Source organism: Sardina pilchardus, chromosome 17 (genome assembly GCF_963854185.1).
Source record: "Sardina pilchardus chromosome 17, fSarPil1.1, whole genome shotgun sequence".
Lineage (NCBI taxonomy): Eukaryota > Metazoa > Chordata > Actinopteri > Clupeiformes > Clupeidae > Sardina > Sardina pilchardus.
Genome location: NC_085010.1, coordinates 29130855 through 29158814, shown reverse-complemented (window position 1 = coordinate 29158814; position 27960 = coordinate 29130855). Strand labels below are relative to the sequence as shown.

The 27960-nt window shown below is 45.1% G+C and overlaps 1 protein-coding gene across 4 annotated transcripts in view; it reads left to right on the top strand.

Moving 5' to 3' along the window:
• Positions 1 to 972: 972 nt before the first annotated feature.
• Positions 973 to 27960, top strand: part of btbd11a (BTB (POZ) domain containing 11a) — a 129221-nt gene continuing 102233 nt past the window's right edge. For all 4 annotated transcript variants that reach the window (XM_062518394.1, XM_062518393.1, XM_062518392.1 and 1 more), the window contains exon 1: positions 973 to 2067. In XM_062518394.1, the coding sequence (XP_062374378.1) occupies positions 1203 to 2067 (865 nt within the window). In that variant the 5' untranslated portion in view covers positions 973 to 1202. The remainder of the gene's footprint in view (positions 2068 to 27960) is intronic.

The window sequence follows — 27960 nt, the reverse complement described above, 5'->3', positions numbered from 1 at the left end:
ATTTGAGAATTGAAACAATAATTTGAAACAATGTGTTCAGTTTACTTCAGTTCAGTGTAAGAATTCTGGTGGGAGCATTCGTAAGTTGTAGTCTTTTATAGGACTCAGAAGGCACTGAACTGAACATTTCTGACCCTCTTCTTAAGAGAGCAGAAATGTTTTTTCCTCATGTCATGGGTGAAACTTACAACTTTTGATCATTTCGGTGCTAAAAATCAATAGTAACTCTTGCCTGTTGCATCACCCAATTCACATAATTTCTCGTAGAAGATAGAACAAATCCTCATCCATCCCTTTAACACAGTTGATTCATGATTTCGTGAGACATCTAATTATTTGTCTGGAAATTGATGTAGGTAGTCTGCCCTTTCACGGCTTGGGGAATAATAGCTTCAATTTCAGAGCTAGATTGGCTCGGATGGATAAAAGGAACTGGACATAAAGGCATGTGAACCAAATTGCTTTGATCCTGACTCAGCCATCACCAATGAACTTTGCATGCTGTGAATCATCTCCCAATATTACGACTTTTGAACTCTAAATGTTTTGCAAAATATTGATATATTTGCCTTGATGCACAGGTGCAGGGCCGAATCTTATAGCGAATGTATTCAAGCACAGGGTCGAGATGTAATTTCATATATTAGGGTTAAATATTACAGTGATTGATGTCATAATGTGGAAAAAACAAATCACTTGGAATAATATCCGTGTGAATACTTGGGGGGGAAGGCAAATGGTTTCGCGCTGAATAAACAATGTGAAAAATTGTGTCATGTTTGTCTCCAGGTCCACATCGCAACAGATAAGCACAGTCACTGTTCGAAATCTACAGCTGTCAGGTTCGCCCTGTCATAGCGGACTTATTGACATCTCTGATTGGATATCTTCTTCCCTTCTGCATGTAACCCCTCCCACTCGCAAGAGATGCTTTGCAGAGAGCATTGCAGTGGTTAGTCGCGAGTCCACGAGCTCTCAAGTTACGCACACGAAGTTACGCGCAACAGCGACTTGATGCCACATTTTCGTTGAAGTAGGAAAAAAGGATATTGTGAGAAGAGTCTCGGTTTCTCTTGGAGATCAGAGGAAACACTTGTCGGGACGGACGCAAGGACCAAACGGCAACACTGGCGGCAGTGAGGTACAGAAACGGGTTTTTTGGAATTTCTTTAAAAATCAGGTATACATTATGAGGTGCAGCCATGTCAGGCAAGGGTAAGACTGCTGCGAGGACGCTGGAGGATTTAACGTTAGATTCCGGTTATGGTGGAGCGGCGGACTCCTTCAGGTCGTCCAGCGTGTCTCTGTGCTGCTCGGACACGCATCTCTCGTACGCGCATGGGGGTAACTGCTGGCATCTAACCGAATCCATGCACAGCAGACATAACAGTTTGGACACAGTAAACACAGTCCTGGCGGAAGACACAGAAATCCTGGAGTGCTCTGGTCAGTGCGCGAAATTGACCGAGCTGGAGGACGTGCCATGGAACCTCGGAGATGTGGAGAGCGCGCTCAGAAAAGAGGAAGAACTGCGAGTAGGGTGCCCGCCGAGGGAGATCCTGGCCAAGCTTTCTGCTCTGGTGAGCCGCGCGCTGGTGAGAATTGCCCGGGAGGCGCAACGTCTGAGCTTACGCTACGCTAAATGCACCAAGCATGAAATTCAGAGCGCAATTAAGGTGGTCCTTTCATGGACCATTTCTGTCAATTGTATTACTGCAGCGCTTAGTGCCCTGTCGCTGTACAACATGAGCACCGGGGACAAGTTCAGCCGGGGCAAGTCGGCACGCTGCGGACTGGTCTTTTCGGTCGGGAAGTTCTTCAAGTGGATGGTCGACAGCCGGGTGGCCTTGCGAGTCCACGAGCATGCAGCTATATATCTTACTGCGTGCATGGAGAGTCTCTTCAGAGAAGTCTTCAGCCGTGTTCAACGTAGCGCACTGATCGAGAAGGACAACGGAATCCCTAAGTTTACCTTGGAGACTTTGGAGCAGGCTATCAACAACGACTCGGAATTATGGGGTCTCCTGCAGCCTTACCAGCATCTCATTTGTGGGAAGAATGTGAGCGGTAAGAGCAGGCCTTATTACCTCTGTTGAGTAGTTTACGCGTGCTTTACAATGTTCTTTGATGGGTTTGCTTGTTGGTTTGCAGTGAAAACGGTGAGGTTGCGTATCAAATATTCAGCTTAGTGTGTTATCAGTGGCTGGTGCCGGCGTCCCAATTTAATTATACAGTTCAACTCAAGTGCACTCTCAGTGTTAGATTGATTTGAGGTGTGTCGACTTTTGGCTGAAAGATAGTGACCAAGACAAATACGCTGGCATTTTCCATATCAGACCAACAGAGATGCTCCAGTAACTCTTCATGTAAACATGTCATTGGACGAAGCGTTTATAGACCTGTCGAAGACAATGAACCTTGCAAAAGTGTCATATTACCTCATTAGTAGGGTAGTATATAGTGAGTATTATCCTAGAATGGCCTTCTGTTCCCCACATTTATTTAGGCACTCATTCATGACAGCATCCCAGGGAGAGGAAATGCTTGGAGCAGATATTTACTGCCATAGCAAATGCTCCAACATGCCCTATCTTGAATCTGTGGGGAAGAAACACTTTCTTGCTTATCAGCCGAAACAGCCTCGTCTCATTGACCTACTGTAGTGTTAAAAGCATAACAATATGGGAACGATAAGGAGCCATGAGGGCCTGTGAGTACCCAGAGAAACAGGGGAGTAATTTGGGACAGGACCTAGATAGGAATGCAACCCCTCACTAACCCTCACTGGCACTACGCAGGTGCTCCGGATAGCAGCGGAGACCGGCCTAGATCCGGCCCTGACCTGGCCTAGATCCGGCCCTGACCTGGCCCAAGACAACTGCTCTCTGACTGTCAAACCCTTTGAGTTGGCACAAAGTAGATAGCGCTTGTGTTGTATAGAATTCTGGCCTTTCTGCTGCCATCGGCCTCAGGACATATATTGTGTCTTGGCTCTTTTTGGAAACAAATTTGTTTTTCTTTTCAGAATGACCCAGCAAATTAGAGCTGGTGTCTCACGTGAGGTGTGCAGTGCTGGCCGGTTTTCCAAAGGAACACCAGACTGTGCACAGAATAAATGTGGCGTTTCAAAGGGTGGTAGCATATTTTTCTCCATATGCCTGTACTGCATCTGAGAGATTATTTTACTTTTTGATTATTTAATATCTATGAAGGGAAATTTTGAAACCTGATCAAGAGTAAGGGCTGAATATGCAATAAATATTCTTCAGAAGACTTTCCTTATCTTAAATGAGTTTGAAATGTATCTATTTATTCAAATGGCACTGTTAGTTAACTCATCACTGGCCCTCATTCTGTGGTATGACAGGGGCCGTGCAACCTTTTACAGTTCATTAACTTCTGAAATGATGACTGGAAGACACAATTATTAGATTATCATTTGATAGCGCCGTGCATACTGACAAAGGCCCTCGGGAGACAACAGTGACACGAGGAGAAGGGGGCCGGCTCATAGATGGCTAGATTGAAACTAGCATGTTAAATCGCTTGATTACATCTGATCATATCCATAATTTGCTATGACCTTACAGCTGTGGCCCAAGTGGTGTTGTCCCACTGGGGATAAGAGATTACAGTGATGATCTTTTATAGACTGTGACCCGTCTTGTAAAGCCGATTTCAGGGTCTGAGCTCAAGTCAGTACAGCATTTCATTCTGCTTGGACAACTCCTATGACTTGGTTTGTAGTAGCCTTTGAAGTGGCCTTTATATATTATTTTATTTCCCATTCATATGCATATTCTTGGCCTTTGTTACAGACCTATAATTTTCCAGGTAATGACTAGCTTGTTATGTCGATGTTGTGAAAAGAACAGTTCAACAACCACTTATTGTTGGCATCCTTGATGCCATTTTTAAGGTCATCGATTTTTTTCCCCGTCCAGCCCCCTGTGAATTCACAGATGAGGCGACAGATTGCCACTCTTCCAGCATGGCACTGCAGGCATTGACCTATGCCAAGGCAGGGAAGTTCGATCGCACAACAGCTATTGACTGCACTTAATCTTTTCCTCAGTTTTGCATTTTATTTTCCTTTTGTCACTGCAGTGAACATTTGCACAACATTCTTCTTACTCTTTCTCATTCGACATACAGTATGTGCAGACCTGGACCTTTCCTCAGGACTTTTGGGAAAAAAACAACTAAGTGGAAAGTAGCTTATACTGCCCTGTGAATGTGAGTGCAGTATTGCTCTTACCTGCTTGTATGCACGTCTGCCTTCATTTACACATGGCTTTGTCAGTGGCAGGCTTTTCCCTCTGTTGTTCACTTAATCTACAGTACATTGTATTGGTAAGGAGTATGTTGATTGTGAAAACTCCTCCGTGAGCTTTTGTAGGAAAATGAAAGAGGCCTCCAGAGAAAGCGATTGAAAGAGGCAGCCTAAACAAAGACACGGAAGGTACTGTAGAAAGGGCCACAAGGACAGGGAGAAGGCTGAACAGAGATGCTTAAGTAACTGGAACATTCTAGTGAAAAATTCACCTGCAGTGAACGGAAAAGGATGACTTGAGGATAAACTGAGCATGTTATTGGAAATGGATTCAGTTGACATGAGAGTGCAGAGAACATGTCGGACAGGATGTGGATCATCATGTGTTCAAGGTTAGAGTTTAGAAGAGTAGACAGTTATGAACATGTCAAATGTAGAAACAGCAGGAAACTAGAATGACCAATACACGGTTGTATGCCTTCATGAACCATATCATATAATAAACCATATAAGCACAAATAGTGAATATCAATAGCTAGCACCAATTTTAACATGCTTTATGTTCCATTTGAAATGTTATGCTTTCACTTAGACAGAGTGCACAAGTGATGGGAGTAGATTGCTGACATGCTCATGATAGATAGTGCAGAAATAGATGTCTGTTTTCTTGTTGCCTTGATTGAAGTACTGTCTTGTTAGACAGGTTTGGATTCTGAAAGCATAAATCGTGTTATAACATACTGCGGCAGTGAACTCTAATCAACTTGGAATAGAAGCAAGAATATTTGACTGATGGACAGTGCTGTTATTTGGTCATGGTGAAGACGAGAGATTTCTGGACAGAGAGCGAGTCTTGAGACTCCTGCTTTAAAACCAGTTGTGCCTCAGCCTTGTTATATACATCATCACCGTGGACATTCATTTCAATCTATAGGAATATATTCAATTTCATTCCCAGCTTTTATTTGTCGATCAATAGCCCTGCTAGATAACATGATTTTCAATGATGGGCGTTTTGCAGCCACTGTAGCTGCCGTCGCTGTATTGAATACCCGCCACTGTTCTTTTATGGGACGCCTGCCCTGCAATCTCCCATGCAATAAAAATAAAAAACAAGATCCTCTCACAAGAAAAATAAAAACAAGATCCTCTCTCTCTACCACAGTATCAAGGGTGTCTGAAACCCTGGAAGATGTATCCTTTTGCTTACTGAGTCAACAGACTTCTACGCACATGGCACAGCATGGCACTAGTGCTTATGGATCAGGTGGCCATGCCAGGAGGAGGGTAGGCATGGATGGGTCAGTGCAGCACCTACAATAGACTCGGACTGGACATGGATGGTCAAGGGCCAACGGTGGTCAGCTGATTACTCTGAAACGCCTCTCATCACTCTCATCACCAGCTAAAGGCATTTGGTGGCAAATTGAATATCCATGTAAGCCTTGATAACTTAGGAGGAGGTTCTCTGAGTAGGTATAGGCGTTCCTTATGATTTAAATAGGAATGGAAATAGATGTCTGTTTTCTTGTTGCTTTGATTGAAGGACTGTCTTGTTAGACAGGTTTGAATTCTGAAAGCACAAATCGTGTGATAACACACTGCGGCAGGGAACTCTGATCAACTTGGAATAGAAGCAAGAATATTTGCCTGAAGGATGTGAACACATTGACAGTGTTAACCTTGTCATATCAGTTTTCATGCTTGTCATATATGATTTTTTTTACCTGTAAGGTGAGATTAGTTGTTGTAGTTCAATTGTATGTTACGTCTTATTTCTGCTGTCCCTTAAAGTTAGCCAGTAGGCACAAGCGTGGTTTACGGAAGGCTTCCGTGTTGCTGGGTAATCTTTTGCACGCACAGGGCATGCTGGATGAGTCACCACCACTTGTGTCCTCCTCACCAGAGCACGCAGCTCAAGTAATTCTCCCAAAACACTTGAAAATCATGTCAATAAGCTCACAGGCAATTTGACAAGAACACCAATTTGCCGCTGCTTGGCAGCCATGCTCCTCAGTTGAACCCTGTCATATCCGCCGTGTTATTAGATACCCCGCTGACCCTTAGATGGACCATAGCTCCTTAAACTCAAGCCATCATGTTACATGTTACGTATACTGCCTTACAGGGACATACAAATAGTGTCATTCACACTCAGTGCACAGTTACAGCGGCGATAACAGGACACAGGGGTTGTGGTTTTAGTAAGGACTGGTGCTGTATGGCACAAAGCCTGACTCTTGCACCTGCATCGTTATGAAACCCTCAGATGATTGTTGTGAGCCATCTTGACCTCGTATTATGGAGAAAATGAGGTAATCTTCTGCTTTTGCAAACAACACCATGTGCCCTTGCTGCAAGAGGGATCAAGGCAGGGGGAATAAAGACAGAAACAGAGAGAGAGAGAGAGAGAGATGTCTTTTACTGTTTGTTTAAGATCCACATACATTTTATTTACTGCTATTCTTATATATCCACATAAATGTCATTAGCTACTTTTCTTATATATTATGTAATAAAATCTTAATTATTTTGTTTTTATCACAATAGAAGTGAGAGGCCTCTGAAACACTTTTTACTATTTTGAATCTGTGGACAGTTTGGACAGAATGTGCTTAAGTGTAGTCTGTTTGTGACCCTATTGCATAAACTGTATTGCCAGTGAAATAATGATCAGAATTCATCAGCCATTATGTAATATCTTGCCAGAGTAGCCTTTCACCAGTCAAGCCACACCGAGCTTCCATTCAGCTACAGGTTTCACATGAGCATGGGCTCGTTGAGAGAGTTTAAGCAGTATGAGATGTGGTGCATATGAATGTTACATGGTCACAGGTGTTATTTGCACAACCACATTTATATTAAAATATTATATTATTATATTACATTTATTTTAGATGTAACCAGAAGCTCTTGTTGAACATTTCTATTTCAGAACATGCCTTCAGATCCACTGGCATGTGTCTTGTGAGGTCCGTGTCTTGTGAGGTGACTCTTTCTCTGAGCACAGTCCTGCACTGTAGGCCTGCACAATTTGTACATTTGTGCCGGTGTGTGTGTTCTGTTCAGATGTGTGCTTGCAGTATGTACTGCATGTGTGGGTATAGGTGCTGCTGTGGCATGTAACGCTCATCACAATCTCAATCTCTGCTCTTTGACACCAATTGTGTCATATTTGTACTGTAGGCGTACAAGTACATTATTCTGTGTGTGTGTGTGTGTGTGCGAGCATTATTTATGACCGTCATTATCAGACACTGGATGCTTAAGCACTTGTGTTTCTGCAGCCATATGCATGAGAGGTTCAGTGCATGCATGTTTGTATTTGTTTAGCTCAGCACTGAGGGTATGGGGATGTTCGACTCGATCCATTAAGTCTTCTGGTCCACATTAAGTTTTCTCCTGGACCTACAGTACAGTATATTCCTGCCTGTGAGTTTGTCCTCCACATGCACTGCTTGGCAGGAAGCAGTTGAATGCTCTGAGCTGTGACAAGAAAGCTGGCACAACATAAACTGAATTATATTGGTGAGCGTCTGCAGAGCTGTGCCTTCCTTTGTTTTTGTTTCCCGTTGTTTGTCTTGTGTGGTTCAGACACAGACGATGTCCCTTGTGACTTTGCTGCCTGTGTGGACCCACAGCGATCCCTGTGATGCACTCTGCCCAAATTAGAGAAGGTGAATCCAAGTGCGGCATATTTCCGCGTGCCTAGGATGAGACGATGAGTTGGTGTTAGCTGCCACAGTCATGTTCCTCCGTATTGAAAATCCAATAGTGTGGACTTGGACAGTGTTTCAGACATGACATGATTATTTGGCTTGATCTGGTCTATGCCCCATGTTCAAGAGGAAGAGATTAAAAGGTACACGTTTTTCTTTTAGTTCGTTTCCAACGATTTGTCTGTAAAGAATTTGGAGTGGTGTCTGAAAACATGAGATTTCCATTTCTACATGCCCTTAAAAAGGGTACATTGATCAGTAGAGAGCTTTTCCACCAGGATTTCCACTGGAAATCCAATTTTGTTTCAAGAGAAACACACTTCCCCTTACTTCAGGGATTGCTGCAATTTGAAGCTCAGCTCAGTTGATATACCAGTCAGCGCTGCAGTGCAGAACTTACTGATACTTTGGAAAAGTACAAAGCTGGCTGAAATCCTGAAATAAATGTACTTTTCATTTCATTTCAACACACATTTAAATATTTAGCTTTTTCGGAGAAGTGTTATTCAGTCAGACTCTTCACTGTTCATTGAGAAGGCCAAATTGAAAATAACAGTTTCAGAGAAGGCAGGCAGAAGATGTTGAGGCGTGTAGGGACATCTTTTCAAACCACCATTCAATTTGTCTCAATGAATGAGGTCATCCACTCCAAGATGGAACCCGAAAAGAGGCTCCAAAAGAGCGAGAGGAGCTGCCCTCCATTTTTGTCAAGGTCTGTTGGAACACCGTGGCGCTTCCTTTTCTCTCTCTACCTCCTCCTTCTGCTGTCCTACTTGCTTCCGTCTTTCAAGTCCCCAGCTGCACATAACAGGTGACTGCACTACACTACTGTTTCCCAAGGCTTGCCACTGTGCACCAGGGAAGATTCCAGAAACACCCACAGCAGTCACGCTAGCAGACAGACTGGGAGGCTATGAATATCTATAACCCAAGTGGCTGCTGTTTCCAGTGCGAGTGCGAGTGCGAGTGGTCTTGTCTTTCTCTTCTGTTTTGCTTCAGACGTGGCCATTCAGTGCCCTATAAGGGCTGTCGTTTGTGGGAGCTGGGAAGAATATTGGATTCTACACAAAATGGTTGCCTTCACCTCCATTGGATTTTTTGAGTGTTCCTTGACAGTTTCAGTCGAGTTAGTCCAGGTCTGAAGGCCAATAAAATACTGCATGTATTTTACAGTACAGGAGCTAAAAAGCATTACTCTCTCCCTTTGTTGGCCAGCCTTGTCATGACTCAGGCAGTGAAACAGGCCAGGCAATGTACTTATGTCTTCTTGATAAAGATTTAGTCAGCGTGATTCATCTCAGCTAGACCTGAACATGCAGAGCCATCTGCAGTCTTGACTCTCGGTGTCCATATCCCAAAGGACAACAGGAAGAACTTTGAAGAATTTTTCAGTTGCATTATTCTAGGAACAGGAGCAGTTTGTTTTACACGGCTAAATTTATTTTCTACCTGCAGGTCAAGATGTTCTTTTGGACATCTGATCTTCTAATGGTGGCTCGGATGCATTAATCAATCTTTCATTAGCTGGGAGACGAAGTTCACGTCTTGTCCCCGTGTTTGATTCGAGACATTTGCTGAAGGCCAGAGCCCTTTGGCTTTCACTGCCCTCCCCCGCCTTTGCTCTCGATGAGTTTTAATTAGCAGTTTTCAAAGGACCTTCCCGGTCCTATTTTTGGGCGGCATGCTAATTACTGTTTTGCTCGCAATCTCCGGAGGGAAGAGAGGGGAAGAGGAGCAATGCGGAGCAAATTGAACGCGTGTCGTTCGCCAAGCAGACGCCCGAGCAAAACAAACAAATTTCAATTACGAGCATCAAGGTGGAGGCCAGAGGTGTAAACAAACGCATCACTTAGCAATTTAGCAATCAATGAGGACGCTATGCTAGTAGTACAGAGAGGATGAGGTCCCCGTCAGCCTAAAGCTTCAGCACTGTTTTTCCCCCCCTCCTGCACAGCGAGTTGGGTTATGATTGACCGAACGTGGCCGGTACTCCTTGTCCCAGGCCCTTAAGGGCTGTCTGTGAAGATTGCTAAAGTATACAACACGATAAAAACAAATGTTTCCGCCAGTCTGCAGCCCTAGTCAGGGTCAAGTGTGTGTGTGTCTGCTGTTGGTGTTCATGTGGTGATGGATTTTGTTACTAAACACTTTTCCTCTGCTTGAGTGTGATGACTGACTTTTGAAAAAGGCTTCTGCAGTAAGATCTCTGTGTGATAGCTGTGTGACCACCGAGTCTCTGGTCTGTTTAGGGTGACTTTGTAAATGTTCAGCAATTACACGCCTAGTGAAGTGGTTGTCCCAGCGTTAGTAAATAGTTCCCACGAGAGCAGTCTGGTGTAACCTGCCTGCCTTCGCCTCGGGGCTCATGATATTTGGGTAGAGACCTGCTGTTTCGCCTGTGGGCCTCTACAAGTGCAGACCTGTGGATACCACACCGGCTGCAACAAGGGAATAGAGTTACCTAATTGCTAATGACTTCGGTCACCACTCCCTCCAAACCATCATATATCACCTGAATTATGGAAATGCAGTAATTTAATCCTTAAATCATTTTTTTTCACTTACTTTGATCTTTGCATCAGTAATATCAGAGACATTTTTTGCTTTCTGTGTCTCAGTTTTGCTCTCTCTCTCTCTCCCTCCCAGTTATAGCTTTTACCATGCATAAACATTATATTTATGTATGAGAATGCAAACAGCGCTATAAGCTGTGTTGTTTTGTGTGTAGTATTGTATAAGATTTGTCACACTTAGACTCCATGAAAATATCCCCACCCTGGGAAGTAATCCTCACGCCAGCCATTATTCCCTGTCAGGAGCCTCTCTCTCTCTCTCTCTCTCTCTCTCTCTCTCTCTCTCTCATCCACACCTCCAATCCATCTTAATTTCCCAGAGGCACCGTGGTGGGGCGGCCCAGTGGCAGTTCATTTTTCAGCCGTTTCAGAAATATAAATGTGAGATCAGCGTGAGCTTGTTGCTCGCCACTGGCAAGCCTGAAATGTGTCCTCCTCACGGCTCACTGGGGGGAACTAACCCCTCGTGTCATATTGTAATACCACCCTCCGCAATGCAATTTACGGCATCGGCTGCCTCGCAGTGAGTCCGGCTCGATGTGAGCCCACGAGGAGACACATTTGCTCTCTTGGCAGATAGTCGTGCTCAACAGTCAAAAGCAGTGTATGTGAAGACATTGAAATGCATTGCAGACAGCAAAGATGCATAAACCAATGTGGACCCTGACAGCGTGTGCTAAATGCTAGGTTGAGCCGCTAATGAAGAGAGATGGCTGGATGAGAAGCGTGGGGTGACAGTGCTGTCCACATGTGCACAAATTAGAGGGGAGCAGTGTGTCCTCGCCGCTCGGCTCTCTCACGCATCCGCTCACTGTTGCTGGGGGAAACTCCACACTACATGAAGTATTTCTAGAACCATCCATCAGCAGAATCTCTCTCTCTCTCTCTGTCTCTCTCTCTCCCTCCCTCTCCTGCTTTCATTCTTACTTATGTTTTTGCTTCATAATCTTGGGTCCTCCCTCCTGTTGCTGAGGTAACCCCCTAAGGAACCAAACTGTGCCAGAAACAACTCTTTCTTCCTCTTCAAATTCTCTCCCTCACTACTCTCTCCTGCTGGAATTCATAGCTGTTTTTTTTGTGTGTGCTCATTCTGTTATCAAGTGATAGGGTTCACAGCAAAGCCCACTTGCTGTCTAGTAGCAGGTTCCCTGCAGAGGAAGCGGAGATTTCTTCCACACCACACGGCATATTGTTATGCTTACTGCAGTGTTGTTGGCAAAGTGCCTCATAAACCACTGTCTGTCTAAAAGTGAAATATGGACGCTACAGCATCCTACATGTGCTGTATGAACCAGACTTAGATTCACTAACAGTGAATGCATTACTGGTGTGATGAATAAGCCCACACGCACCAAACGAACCCCAGTGTTCAGAAATTCACAGGAATAACAATATTAGTTAGTGCCTTTCTGCTCTGCAATTCCTCAGCATATGATGCTCTAATTATAGAAGTTGACCAGTTGTTATATATATTTATTTGATATGAATTGATACATACCTATATCAAAACAAATAATTTATTTGATGGAGTATTTGTATTTCCTGTGTTAAACAGCATAATATTTTATGCAAGGTCAAGTCATCATTTTTTTTTTTTTTTTTTTTTTTTTTTTTAAAGTATATTTTTTGGCCTTTTTGCCTTTTATTAGTACAGGACAGTGAAGTGGTAGACAGGAAGCAAGTGGGAGAGAGAGATGGGGTGGGATCGGGACATGACCGCAGGCCGGATTCGAACCTGGGTCCCCGTGGGCACTCGGACCCGTAAATGGTACGAGCGCTGTAGCCTGCTGCGCCACAGCGCCCCCCCCAAGTCATCATTTAAAGGTGCTATAAGCGATGCCACCCCCACCACACGTGCATCTCATCGGGTTTTAACTGATGACAGTTAGTGATGTTTTTATGGTATAGTTGTTTTTTGTTGCCAACTTTGTTTGTGTCCAGTTTTCGGAGCCTTGGCTGCCTATAAAGATGAGGCGGTTTTTTTTTACAGTGTTATCATGGAATGGGCAGCAAGCAGTGGTGAAGAGATGATTGCTGCATGTGACTAAAAAATGTTATGGGCTTGAAATGGTGTAAATTCCCTCACTGCACCTTTAAGTGGATTGTGCAATCACAGTCTGGCTTTTTTTTCTTCTTTTTTTTTTATGTGTATTCAACGTCTCAGATGCACTAATTCCTCATCTGTTTCACGCTGATTCCACTTTGATTGGCCAACTGGGATGACTTAACAAAAAGATGAAAGCATTTGTGTTTCAGTTGGGAGAAATACAAGGAAACTGCAGCTTGGGAGATTGTGTTCCTGTATTTGGCGGGGAACTCACTCATTTTCAGTAAAATCAATTCTGTATTTTTGCACAATTCTCCGTGCTCAAGACTGAGGTCTCCGTATGTGTGTGAATATGAGATCATTCATATGCGTGATTACACATGCTTGTGACCTTCTCTCTCTTGATGCTCCCTCTCTCTCTCTCTCTCTCTCTCTCTCTCTCTCTCTCTCCCCTTGTGTGTGTGTGTGTGTGTGTGTGTGTGTGTGTGTGTGTGTGTGTGTGTGTGTGTGTGTGTGTGGTAATGGAGTTGTCAGGACAGATGCGAAAGCCTCTAGTGGGACTGGAGTTTTTGCCTGAGTTGGCAGACAATGTCACGGAAGACATTTCCTCACTATTTTGACTATGTGTGTGTGCGGCTGTGCGCGTGTGTGCGTGCGTGTGCGCGTGCGTGTGTATGTTTGTGTGTCTGTGTATGTGCAATATGCATGTGTATGTGTTTAAGTGTGTGTTGTTTCTGGAAAACACTGCATATGTAGTGCAAGAATCTGCTAATGGAATATTCTCCCACTAACACAGGTGATGGACGTACTGATGCCACAAAACTGCCGTTTTTAATTGCAGTCGCATTTCAATTTCAAGTCACTTGATTAGACACGCGCCATCTTAAGTGTTTTTAAGTGGCTGATCAGGGAAATAGATAACACTGAATGGGTTGAAATGGAAAGAGATGGGGGACGGGGTGCATGCAGAGGGCTTTATGACTACTCATCACCACTTTATTACAGACATTAAACTCCTCATTCCTCATGTTGGAAGTCGCTTTGGATGAAGGCATGTGCTAAATGAATATGTGTAAATAAAAGCTTTATCACAATGATTAAAACGAAGTTATTAAGTATAATGAATGACAAAATAAATTCATTTGAGTGTGTAAAAACTGGTTGATAACACTGAAATTAGTTACTTATTAGACATAATGTTGCTGTGTGTGTGTGTGGCTTTTATCTCTCACTGCGCAGTATGGTCTTTCTATCTTGATGTGAATATAAGGGTTGTTTATCTTAGTCAAGTTTTGATTTATTAGTTTAGTGTGTCCTTGTTTTAGACCTTTCATTTAGAGAGATTTTTTCTGATGCAATACTTAAACGTCCACTGTCTCTGGGTTCAGATATTTTGTTGAATATTAAGTGCACTATAGAAATAGCCTGCATGGCTTTCAGGAAGAAGGTCTGGAACACCCTAGTTCATACATAGTTCACCATAACTCAACAGTTTCCCTCAGACAAGAAGGAGATGCAGCAAACTCCTGCAAATGTAGAAATGTATTTACAGCAAAGGTACCACATGCATTTTTTCCCTGACTGTTGATGCTGTTTACTGTCAGTTTGTAAAGTTTGGGGGAAGTAGGAAGCAACGTTAGGAGTCTCTGATCAATGATTGATATGGCTGGACCAATGATTTCAAAGTTAGTGCCATTCACTTTCTTGACTGAGTCTGGATTTTCCCAGGCTACCATGGAAACACAAGTTGTTGACAATTATCACACGATTTGTTCTGATGTTCATTAAGGCATTTAAGGTACGATATTTCTTAATAACAGACTGTGTATATATAGCAGGTAGTCTGGTTTTCACTACACTATAGCCTACTCAATCTTCTGAAATTGAACATTAGTCTGGCGAGGCTGCGCTTTGTTTCTACTGCACTTCACGTCGCTTAAGTTTGGTTTTCGGCGCGTCACCGGCCAATAGCGTGCCAGGAATAGAGTATGGCCGTTTCTGATTGGAGGCAAAGATTTTGGCAGTAAACAGCGAAAAATAGATCTGCCGGTATCCAGCCTGAGCTGCCGGGCGAAATTCAAATTCCCCGGAAGTTCAGGCAGGGTTCACCCAGCCTATATAGCAGGACCTTTCCTCTAAAAATTGGTATTGTTAAACTGCCAACTATTTGGTCCTAATGATCTTTAGCCTGTCCTTGGCCCTCCAGGGACCATCCTTTGAAGTCCTGTTCTGTGATAATGGTCGACTCTCTGTGATAATGGCTGACTCGGAAACGTTTCTGCATGCAGAATTATTAAATTATACAGTGACAGCCCCTTGCAGAGAAAATCATTTAACATATTGATTTTCATTTGTATTATCACACGATAATTACTGCAGACTAGATTTAGCAAGGCTTTAGGCTTCAGGCAAGCCTTTAAAACATAGCGATGATGATGAACCTGCTTCATCGAGCATTAGAAAATGGTGTGGTTGGTGCTCTAATTTTAACACTTTACACGGGGTTATGTAAGGCTCTGCTTTAGCGTAGCATCAACAGCTGTGAGCGGTAGCATTGAGCTGGTGAGTGAGCAGAAAGCAGTGAAAGAGTGCTTATCTTCAGGCATATTGAAGTGACTGACCACTGACTCCCAGCATATATCAATAGGCATATCAGGCATGTTTGGATGTCTACGGTGTCATCATCAGTTAAACAAATGAAGTGGAGGGATTGTTTGCTCCAAATTAGTCCAAATTAATCTTGTTAAAAAAATGCAAACCCCATTTGTCATCCTGTAAACTAACCTTTAGGGAATTGAGGGATTGGAACATCTTACCGTTGGACTTGGTTGTTGTTTAATGGCTAACCACATCCCCGTTTGGATAACTAACAGCTGAATTCCAGACAGAGAGAGATGCACATCACAGCTTGTGCAGTGCAATTTCAATGGAGATCATGCGGCCTTTTCGGTTGGTGTGCCTTCCCTATAAATCTTACATGAAGTTCTTTAATAAAAATCGAATAAAATTTACAAGTTATAAAAATCTTGGCATGAGGCAATCTACCATTTCCCAGCCTTGAAAAGAATATCAGAATTTTCACAGTGGAAAGATGGGCGGCGTAAAAACATTTGACAGCTGAAGGGCAGGAATTGAATTCCGCTCTCGAGGTCTGCTCTGGAGCCACCACCTCCCCCCCCCCCCCACCCCCCCCCCACACCCCTCCAAAAAAAAAAGTCTCAAACGATGGCGTGGTGTGTCACCGTGCCGCCAGCATGAATCATGCATTTTGTGAGCATTGTGCCCCTGACGCTGTAATCGCTCCCCTGTGGCACTCTCTGCTCCAGCCGAATCCACTGTCTGCATTTGATTTATGTTGCAGTGTGAACACCTTGACGTACTCGATAGACTCGAGGGCCCTCGATGAGGCTGTGGAGAGCGTGTCCCTGCTAATAACTAGCGTTTCCCTGAGTGTATAGTCTTACAGACGGCAAGGTAATGAGGCCGCTAAGTCACTCAATACAGTGGCTGTTGTGTGCCATGGGATTCTGTCTCCCGTTTAATTCAAGGTGTAATTACGCTTCACGAGGCTGTCGAGATGTTTTTTCCAAAGCTATGAAATTACAGCTAGCAGTGCTCATGTGGCACCAACAGGATGATGAGATTGACAGGTCTTTTGTTTTGCAGTGGCACAGGCTAGTGTTTTCATCTGTTGTGTGTTCTCCTAAGAAACTGAAGTTTACTTTCTTACGAGAAAGCTCCGCACAGATTGCTAGTGCAGTCCCAGACAGCTTGGGACAGATTCTTCGGAGCTTTTATCTGAGTTGCGTGTTGCGAAAAAAGAACATGCCGTAAATCTTGACTTGGAATAGGTAAATGTGCCGAAAAGTTGTAATTAGATCCTCAGGAAGTGTGTTGGTTCCTATGAATTTCATGTTCTTATCTACGGCAGAGTATGAATGGGCCTTTCAAAGCTCTGGAGCAGATAAGGTAGAGAGGTCTACCTGGGTACAAATCATCTGTTTTCCGTGGGTGGCAGAGTTCTTGCTGGATCAGAACCCTGGCTGTTTGTGGACACAGCAGAGGCACAGTAGCGGAGAATATTGAAGGTGTAGGAGGAGGTGCTAATTCTAGCCTAGCGCACAGCTGTCCGTGAGCATCTGCACTGAAGGACTTCAACAGTTTACTCAGTTCTGGAGTCAGGAGCCTCGTCTGGGATGAGGTGAGTGGGCACCGCCAGAGATAGGGGGAAGAGAGAGGACCTCCGAAGAGTTGGAGTGCCAGACCTACTTAGCCTATTTATTTTGGCAATGCAGTGGAAACTAGGCCAGCTCGTGCCTTTGAGCAGCCATGCCAAATGATTCAACAAGCCCCTCCATCTGACGGCAGAAGTCTCGGAGGAGCCCGGGGGGGGGTTGTGAGTTCTGAACTGCCATCACGTGCGCGCGCACACACACACACACACACACTCAAAAAAGTCAACCTTGTGCGAGGAAGACTGTTATGGTTGTGTGCTGAAAGTACATTTCTGTAAACAAACAATGCACAGCATGGATCAATGTCAGTAAAGGTGATTTAATCTAGCTACAAGAAAGCAGTGTTTTCTTCTCAGCTAAACAACCCAAAGAGGATGTAAATAGGAGCAGTCACCCCTCCTCTCTGTCCCCGTGGACATATAAGCAGTGTAATGAGTGTTGTGTCTTTGCCTGGTGTAGAAGTCTCTGAGGTGTTCTACCAGCATAAGTAGGGAGGAGAAACCACACAGAAACATAAACACATACATGCACACACACACACACACACACACACACACACACACACATACATACGCGCACAAACTTTCCAATGCAGACACACACACATATCACGCTTACATCTCGCTCCAGAACACACACACACACATACACACACACATGCACACACACACACACACACAACTCATAGCCTACCTGACATGCACACACAAAAACTTTTGCATGGTCACACACACACACACACACACACACACACACACACACACACACACACACACAGAAGCACAGGTAGCCGGGAGAGCAATAGGGGGAGGGAGGAGGAAGAGGAGCTCTCGTCAGGCGTGGGGCATAATCAGAGCGAGGAAATGAGCCGTCCCACGCCGCGCTGTCACGCCTGGAGGCTCCAGCCCCACCACCAGCCTGATGGATGGAGCCACGCGAGCCTCCAGCAAGGGAGGAGGAGGAGGAGGGAGGAGGGGAGGGGAGAGGAGGGGAGAGGAGAGGAGGGGAGGAGAGGGGAGGGGAGGGGAGGAGAGAGGAGAGGAGGAGAGGGAGAGGAGGAGGGGAGAGGAAGAGAGGGGAGGGAGAGGAGGTGAGGGGAGGGGAGGGAGAGGAGGGGAGAGGAGGGGAGGGGAGGGAGAGGAGGAGAGGGGAGGGAGAGGAGGTGAGGGGAGGGGAGAAGAGGAGAGGAGGAGAGGGGAGGGAGAGGAGGTGAGGGTAGGGGAGGGGAGAGGAGAGGAGGGGAGAGGAGAGGAGGGGGGAGGGGAGGGGAGGGGAGGACAGAACCGGCACCCTGATGGGATTCCTCCTCTTTACATTCTGCTGGAGGATGGAGGACGGCACCTGGGGAGCGGCGGCAGTGTCCGGAACGAGGGCGCAGAAGCGTCTGGAAAAGGGAAAATGAGATAATCCCAGGCAGCTCGAGCTCCGCCGCTCCCTAATCTCATTTCTTAAAGCGGGGCCCTTGGAGGAGCGGCTCAGCTCACCTCGCCGGCTGCCCAGAATGGCATCAGCGCCGACTCAAGGGGCTCGAGGAGCCCAGGCTGGATCCAACCCTTTGCAGGCGTCCGCCAGCTCAATGGCCCTCTCCAGCTCTGCTCTGCTCTGCAGTGCTCTCCTAACGGAGCAACCTCGGCCTGCGCGGAAGGTTCTGGGCTATCACGTTACCCAGGTACGGCCGCCGGCTGAATGGGTACTAATAGGCAATCTGACCTCCTCATTTTGGGGGGGGGGGGGGGGGGGGGGGGGATTGAGCGCCTTGCGCTTGAGAAGTGCTGCTTAATAGACTGGCAGACGCTGGAGCGAGCCGCAGCCAAGAGAAATAAACAAGGCCGTAAACGCTAACTGCTGGGGGCGGGCTCGCGAGGGAGGTTAATTCATTTCTGTCAGTGTGTGTGCGCACGGGGGCATTACTACACGAAAATATTTAGCGAAGCTCTTCTGCTGATGCAGCACCTTTTTCTACAAAATGACTCAAAGAGGAGAAGGATTCGCCCCCTCAGGAAGGGGAAAGCCGTCGGCAGGAATCTCCGTCGTCGTCTGTGTTTCTTTCTGGTCGTGTCTTCTGAGTGCGTATGTTTTAGGGATGAGATAAAGATCTGTTGAAATGGTCTGGGCTCTTCAGCGCCGTTAGATCTGAGGCCTACAAAGTGCACTGGAGTGTTATGTGGAGTGTTTGTCTGCTGAGACCATTACTGACTGAGGTTCCCCTTAGACGGAATTAATTACAGGTTTCAGACCAAGTGGGCCCAACATATTTTCTTGAGCTTAGCCATTCAAATGAACCCCAGGTGTCTGACTTTAATCTCCACATCTCCACAAACTATGTCTTTTTTAGTTCAGCTTTTAGCTGTATCACATGTTTTGGTTTACTGGCAAATTTCCAGGATAGTTTGTGATAAAACTGTCACATTGTGCGCTGATTGCATTTTTATGTCCCACTATGATTTTTTTTTATGTTGATGATGATGTTTTTATGTATCCATTTGCCATTAGAAAACTGCAGCCATATTTGCTATGGTAACAAAACGGGCCACTGAGCATCCCTAATGCAGCTGATTATGCTAAAAGATACAGTTTTCTGTCATCTAAATAGTAATTATTACATTTGGAGTGGTGTGTATAAATGAGCCACCGTCATCCAGATGTCAGTAGTGTCAGTTCAGACATTATGCAAAACAGCACTGTACTTTGTTATTTTTTGAGCAAGTGGCAAAATGATGCCATATTTGTCACTGTGGTTTTGTGGATGTGGAGCCATTTTGGGTTCACCACCAAGTCCCGGCTGTGTTGCGGTTTCCCCTGTTTGCTTTCTGTCTCTGAGGTCACAAGGCTCCATTACCTCATCCAGGAAGCACCCTCAGTAACTGTCAAAACCGTACAGCTCATGAATGCTTCATAGGAAGACTCTGCATGAACTAAGTCAGCGAGGTCGCATCAAACCTAGTTAGCATCCAGCCTACGAGGCCGTGGGGGTATAAACTAGAGGCAACCTGATCCCCAAACACCACTGACACTCTATTACTGTGACTAACCATTCACGCATGAGTGCTCCTGCTATCAGCGCAGCTTATCTGATGGTCGCGTTTCTGATCGGTTGACTCGTCTTGTTGTTTGACGAGTGGAGGGCGAGGAGTATTTGTCAAGCGCTAGAGACTTCAAGACTCCCTCTCTCCTTTATCTCCCTCTCTCCAGCTCTCCCTCCTTTGTGTGTGTGTGTCTGTGTGTGTGTGTGTCTGTGTGTGTGTGCAGGTATGTGTGTGTAGACCAGGACAAAAAGCCTTTTGATCCTTGATTACAATCTTGCCCTGGGAGAGTGTAGATAATGGCCATTGAAATAGTGATATATAGGTAGGTCCTTAAATACCCTAAAGCTATGCATACGAGTTACTAAGAACAGATTTGGAGCCCAAATTAGTTGAAATTTGTAATGACATCATTAGTCACAACTTGAATCAGCTTGAGAGTGGGCCAGTGACTTTTCATCTTAGGAGTAAAATGGTAAAGAAGAGACATGTCAAAATGTTTACAGTAACATGCAGTTATACAATACAGTTACCAGCTAAATCAAGTAGGCTAATTCTTATGATCATAATCTGATACCTAGAAAGGAGAACAGTGCACGCTTACATCTTCTGTCCTCATTTCTTAGAATGTTCTCCCATATGTTAAAGATGTTGATTTCCTTTGCCCTCAAGATGTTTGAACATGTGTGAATATGTGTGTGTGTGTGTGTGTGTGTGTGTGTGTGTGTGTGCGTGTGTGTGTGTGTGTGTATGTGCGTGTGTGTTGTATGTCACGGAGGCAAATAGAGGTCAGTGTACATTGTGCGTGGCGTGCACCAGATGTGCTTAGGTGCTCTCTCACATGACTAAAGCTAAAAGCGTCATTTGGCCGTTGTTGTGCTCCACAGTGGTGAATGGTGTAGCGTAGTCAGACAGCAGTGTAGTGAAGGGCCACATTACATTAAGCCCACCCAGAGGTTGCTTCATTTCCTTCCTCCCCATGAGGTATAGTTTTGTCAAAAACATTCCAACAGAAAACGAATATGTAACGTTTAGAGCCAAAACAAACAGTGGCGCGAGTAAAAGTTTGCACTTCTACAAACAAGCGCTAAGTGTGTAGTTTTGAAGGAGGAACTCTGCGTGATGCGAGGGCCAGCATGCCTTGTAATTATACTGCATTTTTGGCTGGGGTGTAATGGCTTGGGGGATGCTGGAGTTAAATGGGGCCGCTACTCAGAGCACTGAAGCAGCAGGGACGCCCGGGCCTCTGAGGAGGCTGCCAGTGGAGGGGAGCTCTTAGCTCTTAGCTCCGTCCTCATCACGCTCCTGCAGACAGATCATGGCGCTGACCACGCTCCAAAAGACAAACAGGGGACGCACAAAACAAGGTAGTGACAGAGAAAGTAGGAGAGAGAGAGAGAGAGAGAGAGAGAGAGGAGACACAGTTCAGTGGATGGAGTGATTGAAAGTGGAGGAAAGGATGGGTAGAGAAGGAGAGGAATTAACACCCCCCCCCCTCCCCAAAAAAAAAGAAAATCCCCGAAAAAACGTCCCTAATTGTCAGGGGACTAAACCTGCGGGGGGCGCTGTTCTGGAGATAATGTGGTTGGGCTTTTTTGTTTGGTAACATTCACACCTCATTAAGCTTTTGCGTGAGTTTGATCCAAAACGGCAAGCGTGCCCAGAGCGGGAGCTGTTGCAGCCCGTAACGCTGCCCTGATGTGCAAAAAATAAATAAAATCAGGGCTGTAGTGGGATCATAGGGAGCAATTCACCGGCCAGTGGTGGGTGTGGACGTTATGGGGCAGCTTCTCCGAGAAGTGCTTTTGGGTTGAGATTTGTACATAATGCGAGCAGTTTAGTTAGGAATATACGCGGCGGTGTAAATAAGGATGCCTTAATTAGAGTGGAGAATTGCATGCTAGCAGGGAGCACATCGGTGTGCTGTATGCTTTTAATGAGCCAGAGGTTAGAGAGGAAGAGAAGCACCTCCCAGAAGGGTTGTTCATCTGAAATAGATGCATCTGTGAAATCCAGGCTAAAGATACAGTAGAATAAATGCTTTTTGTGTGTGTATGTGTGTGTGTGTCGGGGGGGCAGTTGTCCCATTCATCTATGAATTCAGCCTCTTTGTGGGAAAACAAGATAAGTGAGGAGAGTGCGCCCCCCTCCCCCTCTCTCTCTCTCCGCCCCCACCAAGCCAAAGCCACCACCCTGCTCATCCCAGCCATCTCCCATTTTCCCTGGCCGGAGATAAGCCAGTGGTCCGTAAATGCTACATTGTACCCCGGGGGAAGCTGCAGCAGTAAGGACACACTGCGGCACTTGCAGCTGATAAGGCCATTGAGGAGAGGAAGAGGAAGTCATGACCACTAGGGCAACAGGTCGCCGGGTAGATTACTGTATCTATCTGGCTCCGAATAGCCCCCCCCCCTGTCTTTTTTTATTCATCCAGGGCGTCTTTTCTTCGCCTCCATTGAATGTTTAGTAGCTATCGTTATGGACAGAAATGAGAAATTATGGTCTAATATAGTATGAAGATTTGTTTATTCTTACAGTAATCTACTGGAGGCAGTGTGTGTGTGTGTGTGTGTGTGTGTGTGTGTGTGTGTGTGTGTGTGTGTGTGTGTGTGTGTGTGTGTGTGTGTTTGAGTGAGCCTATGTGTTTCTGTGTGTTCTGTGTGTGAGCGAGCATGTGGTATAAGGGGGTGGAAAATTGCAAGAAGACGAGAGAATTGACATGAGTCAGAAAAGGCAACGCTGGAATGTGCTAAAATGATGCAGTGGGAGATATCAGTGTAAAGGAAGAGCTGGAGGACAGAGAGAGAGAGAGGGAGAGAGAGAGAGAGAGAGAGAGAGAGAGAGAGAGAGAGAGAGAGAGAGAGAGAGAGAGAAAGAGAGAGGGAGGGAGAGAGAGAGTGGAGATGGGGAAATACAGACAAAGGAGGATGGAGTGAAAGAGAGAGAGGGAGAGAGAGAGGGAGAGTAGAGATGGGGAAAGACAGACAAAGGAGGATGGAGTGAAAGTTAGAAAAGTCTACATCTCCGTTAGCCTCAGTGGCTGACATATATTTGCACTTCTTATGGTAATGAGTTGAGTGTCTTCAAAGGCATAAAAATGACTTTACACTGTAAATCACCTACTGGCCCTCTTTATCGACCAGCTGTCTGAGAGCCTTATAGCCGTGGGCTATAGACGACTTTGCCATATAAAAATGCATCCTCGTGTACCACAGCAATGATCTATCCCCACATCTTTTCCCTCATGAAAAGAACCGATAGAGATCAAATCTCAGGCCCACATTCATGTCTACCTCATCCTCATAACGCGGTTTTATTTGAGAAAAGGCCAATGGCGAATAAGATGCATCATTCTGATATTCTAAAAGGATTATTACTTAACAAAGAGTGAAAAAAAAAGAACTAAAGACAAAAGCCAAACACAGGTATGATGAAATGGAGAAGCGTGTGTGGAATGACAAAGAGACACCAACCCCCCTGTGGAGCTCCCCTCCTGAAACACATAAATGATTCTGTCAAAGCAGAACGGTTCATCGCGCTAATCTCCTAATAAGCCGAGGACAAAAGCTAATAAAAAGTAAAATGTGGATTTGTCGTGGCTTCCCCCTCATTAATCAAGCCGTTAATAGGTTTGCGCTGTGGTCCAGGTATTAGCAGTTTATAAAACCATCACTGTGTGACGGCTGTAATTACCTGATGACACTGAGACAGCAAGATGACAAAGTATGTCTCAGAGGTAACGTGATCCGATTCATTTTTTGTGGCCTGGGAATACTGAATGAAATGTGAGTGAGGATTGTTAATTGATTAATATCTGTATTATTAATTGGCCTTCCTTGATGATAGAATTTCCTAGATGTTATCTTTTTATCCATTCAACCAGATCGCTTTAGACTGTGTGCAATCTGTTGAAATCCAGATAGAGTTATTTGTCTCATTGACTAGACAGATGTATTTGTCTCACTGACAAAAATGCATGAGGGTATTGAGAATTTCTGTAGTTTTAGAAGCAAAAATAAAACATTTTTGAAAATAATTTATAAAAATACTTTTTTTTATCAAACTAATATTCACCATCTGATTTAAATCAGGTGAAAATGAGATAATTAGCATAATTAGAAGTTAATTCTGTGTGAACAGCCTGAAATCCCATTTGGAAAGTGATCAGTGTGCGAAGACAATCGCACTTAATAGATGAGCGGCTGCCAAGGCATAATGGGATCGGATGGGTGCTGGGGGGGTCGCATGCATTATGCCTGAGAATGGGTAGGAAAGGGAGAGATGGCCGCCGGGCCTGGAGCCCCTTTGCAGAGGCATCAAGGGGCAGAGACACCTGCCTCCATCTCCCCCCTCTGGCACTCCGGTGACTTTTATCCCTGCACCCTGAGTGACTCCATCCATCACGGCGAATTTTATCTCCTGTAACGATCGCTCGTCTCTCAGGCTGTCTGGGCCGTAATGGGGGCGAACGGAGATGGATTGGAGGCGCCGAGGCCCTGACGGCTCTCTGACGGGATTGAGTCTCCAATCGTGTCCCGTATCGCCCTGCACAGGCAAAGGCCTCGGTGTGTTTTTTCTTTTCTTTTCAGGGGGTTGGTTTTTATCTTATTGTTGTTTCCTCTTCCTGTTGGAAAAAAAAGTAATGAATGCCACTCTGTGCTTTAAAGTAATCATTGCCATTAGATCCCCAACTTGACTTTCCCCTCATTGAACAGGCGAAACCAGGAGTGGATGGGGTCAACAGGCAATTTGCATGTGACGGGCCATTATGTGTCTCTGTTTGCTTTTAATCAGGTGCTGACTGAATGAAGGTCCATTAAACAAACTTGTTAATGGGAATTAGAACTGTTTGTTTTGCTGTTGTTGTTTTTGTTGTTGGCACCGTCTTGCAGTGGCAGACTTAGTGTAATTTAGGACAGAGAAAGTTTAAAAAGAAAGTAGGACAGTTGCGAGCGAGACAATCCATCCAAAGTGCAGGTCCATCTAAAATGCTCTCTATTATCTGGTGTTAAATGTTCTTAGTCATAGAGGGATGTCATTCATAGAGTCACAAGCTTTTCAAGGGCCTATGGAAGGAGGCCTGTCTTGTGCTGAACTTGAATGGTGGACAGACGTATACAGATTGGTTAGAGTTGTTATTTGTTCTCTGTGATTTGGTGCAGATAATTTGTTCCACTCAACACACTCAAAAGACACACTCCATAGACAGTGGTTATGCATTGCCGTTGAAATACCCAAATTATCTGTTTAGAATAAACCGTGCTGTCATTGGGAATTGAGAGTAAACAGAGGTCAGTGTTTTATGAATGGAGAGACAGACCACCATTTCATTTGTCACACAATTGGCATGGTAGACAGGCCATAATTTACATGAAAGCAGCTATGAATTTTCATAGATGTAACCCCTCAATGCGGTTACGTAATAGGATGGATCATATGCTGTCAATATGCCATTGAATGTTTGGTTTTGCTTTGTTGTTCTTGCAGAGCGCAACACATTGATTGGCTGAAATAAGCCAGTGATTGACAAGGGGTATTGGCTCATGCCTCAAGAGAGCTCAGGAAGCTCTCCCATCCTGCTTGACACTTCCAGTCTGCCCAAACAGGGGCGATCAATGGCCGCCTGGTCAGAAAAGCCATTGGGCTCGAGAGCATTAGGGGATTTTTAATCTGGCAACGCCAAGAGACTTCACTCTCAAAAGACATTCAATTAGTCTCTGGGTAATAGAACATGGTTGCTGTGGCAACATTAACACAGGGGTTTTGGAAAATGGATAGCCTGGCTTGGTGTGTCTGGAACCTTTTGGGTGGTTAAGCTGAGGGCAAAGCTTTTCTTTTTTATCCTTAAATCAATCAAATGTGCTCGGGGAAGGTGAACTTCAATAATTGTCTTGGGGGTGTATCAAGACTGTAGAGATGCTCTCGTGAAAACCTCACATATCTGAAAATGAACGCAGCTGGAGATATTTCCATGTCATGGCGAATATGACAAGGTTAGATTCCGTCTCTCTCTCGAAGAAAATTAGAGGATAAAAATTACCTCTAAAATGCCTCTCGAGATGCACAAGCTCAAATCTCAGTGTGATTTTCAGAAATGCTGCATTTTCATCTCAGCACCGGGCTGGAATTGAAATGTGGGTCGGCTACATTATATTACTTACTGCTCCAAAAATGTTCCTGTGGCATCTCTCTCTGGCAGGAAGGGAATCCCCCTCTTTAAACAGAATGACATGCTGAAATAAAAACACTGGCCTTTGCTTTTCTAGAGACTACCTCTGCCCTAATTTCTTTCCCTTCGCTGCGGAGGGAGGGAGGGAGGGAGGGAGAGAAGGATGGAGGGAGGAAGGGAGGGAGAGAGGACGTGCCTCTGATTTATGGGCCTGTTATAGCTGCTTAATTGGAGCGCTGGCCACACATCCTGGGCCCGTGGAGAACGTTATTACCCTCCCGCCGCGCCGCGGCGCTCAGGAGAACCTGGGTCGCACATGACATCAGCCGGTGTGTGTGTGTGTGTGTGTGTGTGTGTGTGTGTGTGTTGCGAGGCTCGCGCCAGGCCCGGCCAAGAGTCAGCCGAGCATGCAAGACAACAACAAGGAAGAAAACAACAACAGGCGGAGAGAGAGAGAGAAAGAGAGAGAGAGAGAGAGAGAGAGAGAGAGAGAGAGAGAGAAAGAGAGGGTCTGGGGGATAGAAATTTGCTGCTGTGTGCTTTTTTTGGAAACTCCTCTCCCTTGCTCTGACAGGCGGATCGACTTTTTCGGAATGATGAGGTGAAGATGGACAGCTGGGTGAAAAAGAAAGAAACGAGGGGAAAAAAAAAACTTTTGGTAATTTCGTGCTTGTTTGGTTGCTGCTGGAGCCTTTTTGTAAGGAAAGCCAGAAGGGGTTGTATATAACTCACAAGCTATCTGTCTGAAAGACTTATTACAGTAAATGGAATGGACGCTCTGCCAGTGACCTGTGGGCAGGAAACAAAAGGAAGAAACTAGCGTGTGTGGAAGCACATATTTGAATAATGTGAGACAGTGTATCTGTAACCGGGGGGTTATTGCAAGGCTGGCTAACTTTTGCAAAACATTCAGAGAACTAATTTCTTTTAAGCCATGCATTTCACAGACAATGAATTAAATATAGAGATACAGTACATGTTCGTCTGTACAATAGAGCAGCATGAATACCATCATAGCACTGACTGTTATCTGCACATGAAAGCCATAACTAAAGGTAACTGTTCTTATTCAGTGACTCCTCAGTAGGTGTGGTGCTTTTGAAATCATAGTCTTAAAGCTGGTGAACATTATTTCAGCACTTGAACAGCTTATATCCATCTCTCAGCAGTTTCACTGGGAGATCCTGCCAAAAATGCTGTCCTTACTTGTACATCTTTTTTGTGTGTGACTGTGTGTGTGTGTGTGTGTGTGTGTGGCAACAGAGATAGAGTGCTGTAGTCTCTGTGTGTGTGTGTAGTGTTTGTAGCGTTTGTGTGTGTGTGTGTGTGTGTGTGTGTGTGTGTGTGTGTGTGTGTGTGTGTGTAGTGTGTGTGTGTGTGTGTGTGTGTGTGTGTGTGTGTGTGTGTGTGTGTGTGAGTGAATGGTTTCGTGACTGAGCTGATAACATCTCTCCTTGACGTCTCCTAGATATACGGTGACAGCAAATGTTTCATCATCTTCCATTACATCACGCAATTAAAGTTGAACATGGGTACTTTCACCGGGATGCCATCCAAACACGATGTAAATCCAAATAGCCCCCACCCCCGCCCCCAACCCGACCACCACCACCCCTCCACCCCCCCCATCCCACCCCTAACAGAAGTCCAGACTGGCACAAAGTACAAACTGTGCAGAGGGCAAGATTACCATTGCATAAGCTACTGCTTCTCCAACAGCCATGGAGCAGGCAGATGACTCACATATTGAGTAGGAAGCTCGGTCAGAAGCAGGGGATCAGTGACAGTAGTGATTAATTGCTATTAATTATTATGGTGCTAAGAGTTGCTCATGCTGGCTTTACTCTTTCAGAAGTGTCCACAGCCTAGTTAAATGGACACGTTTGGTCCAATAGTTTGGATCAGTAGTTTACATCTACTT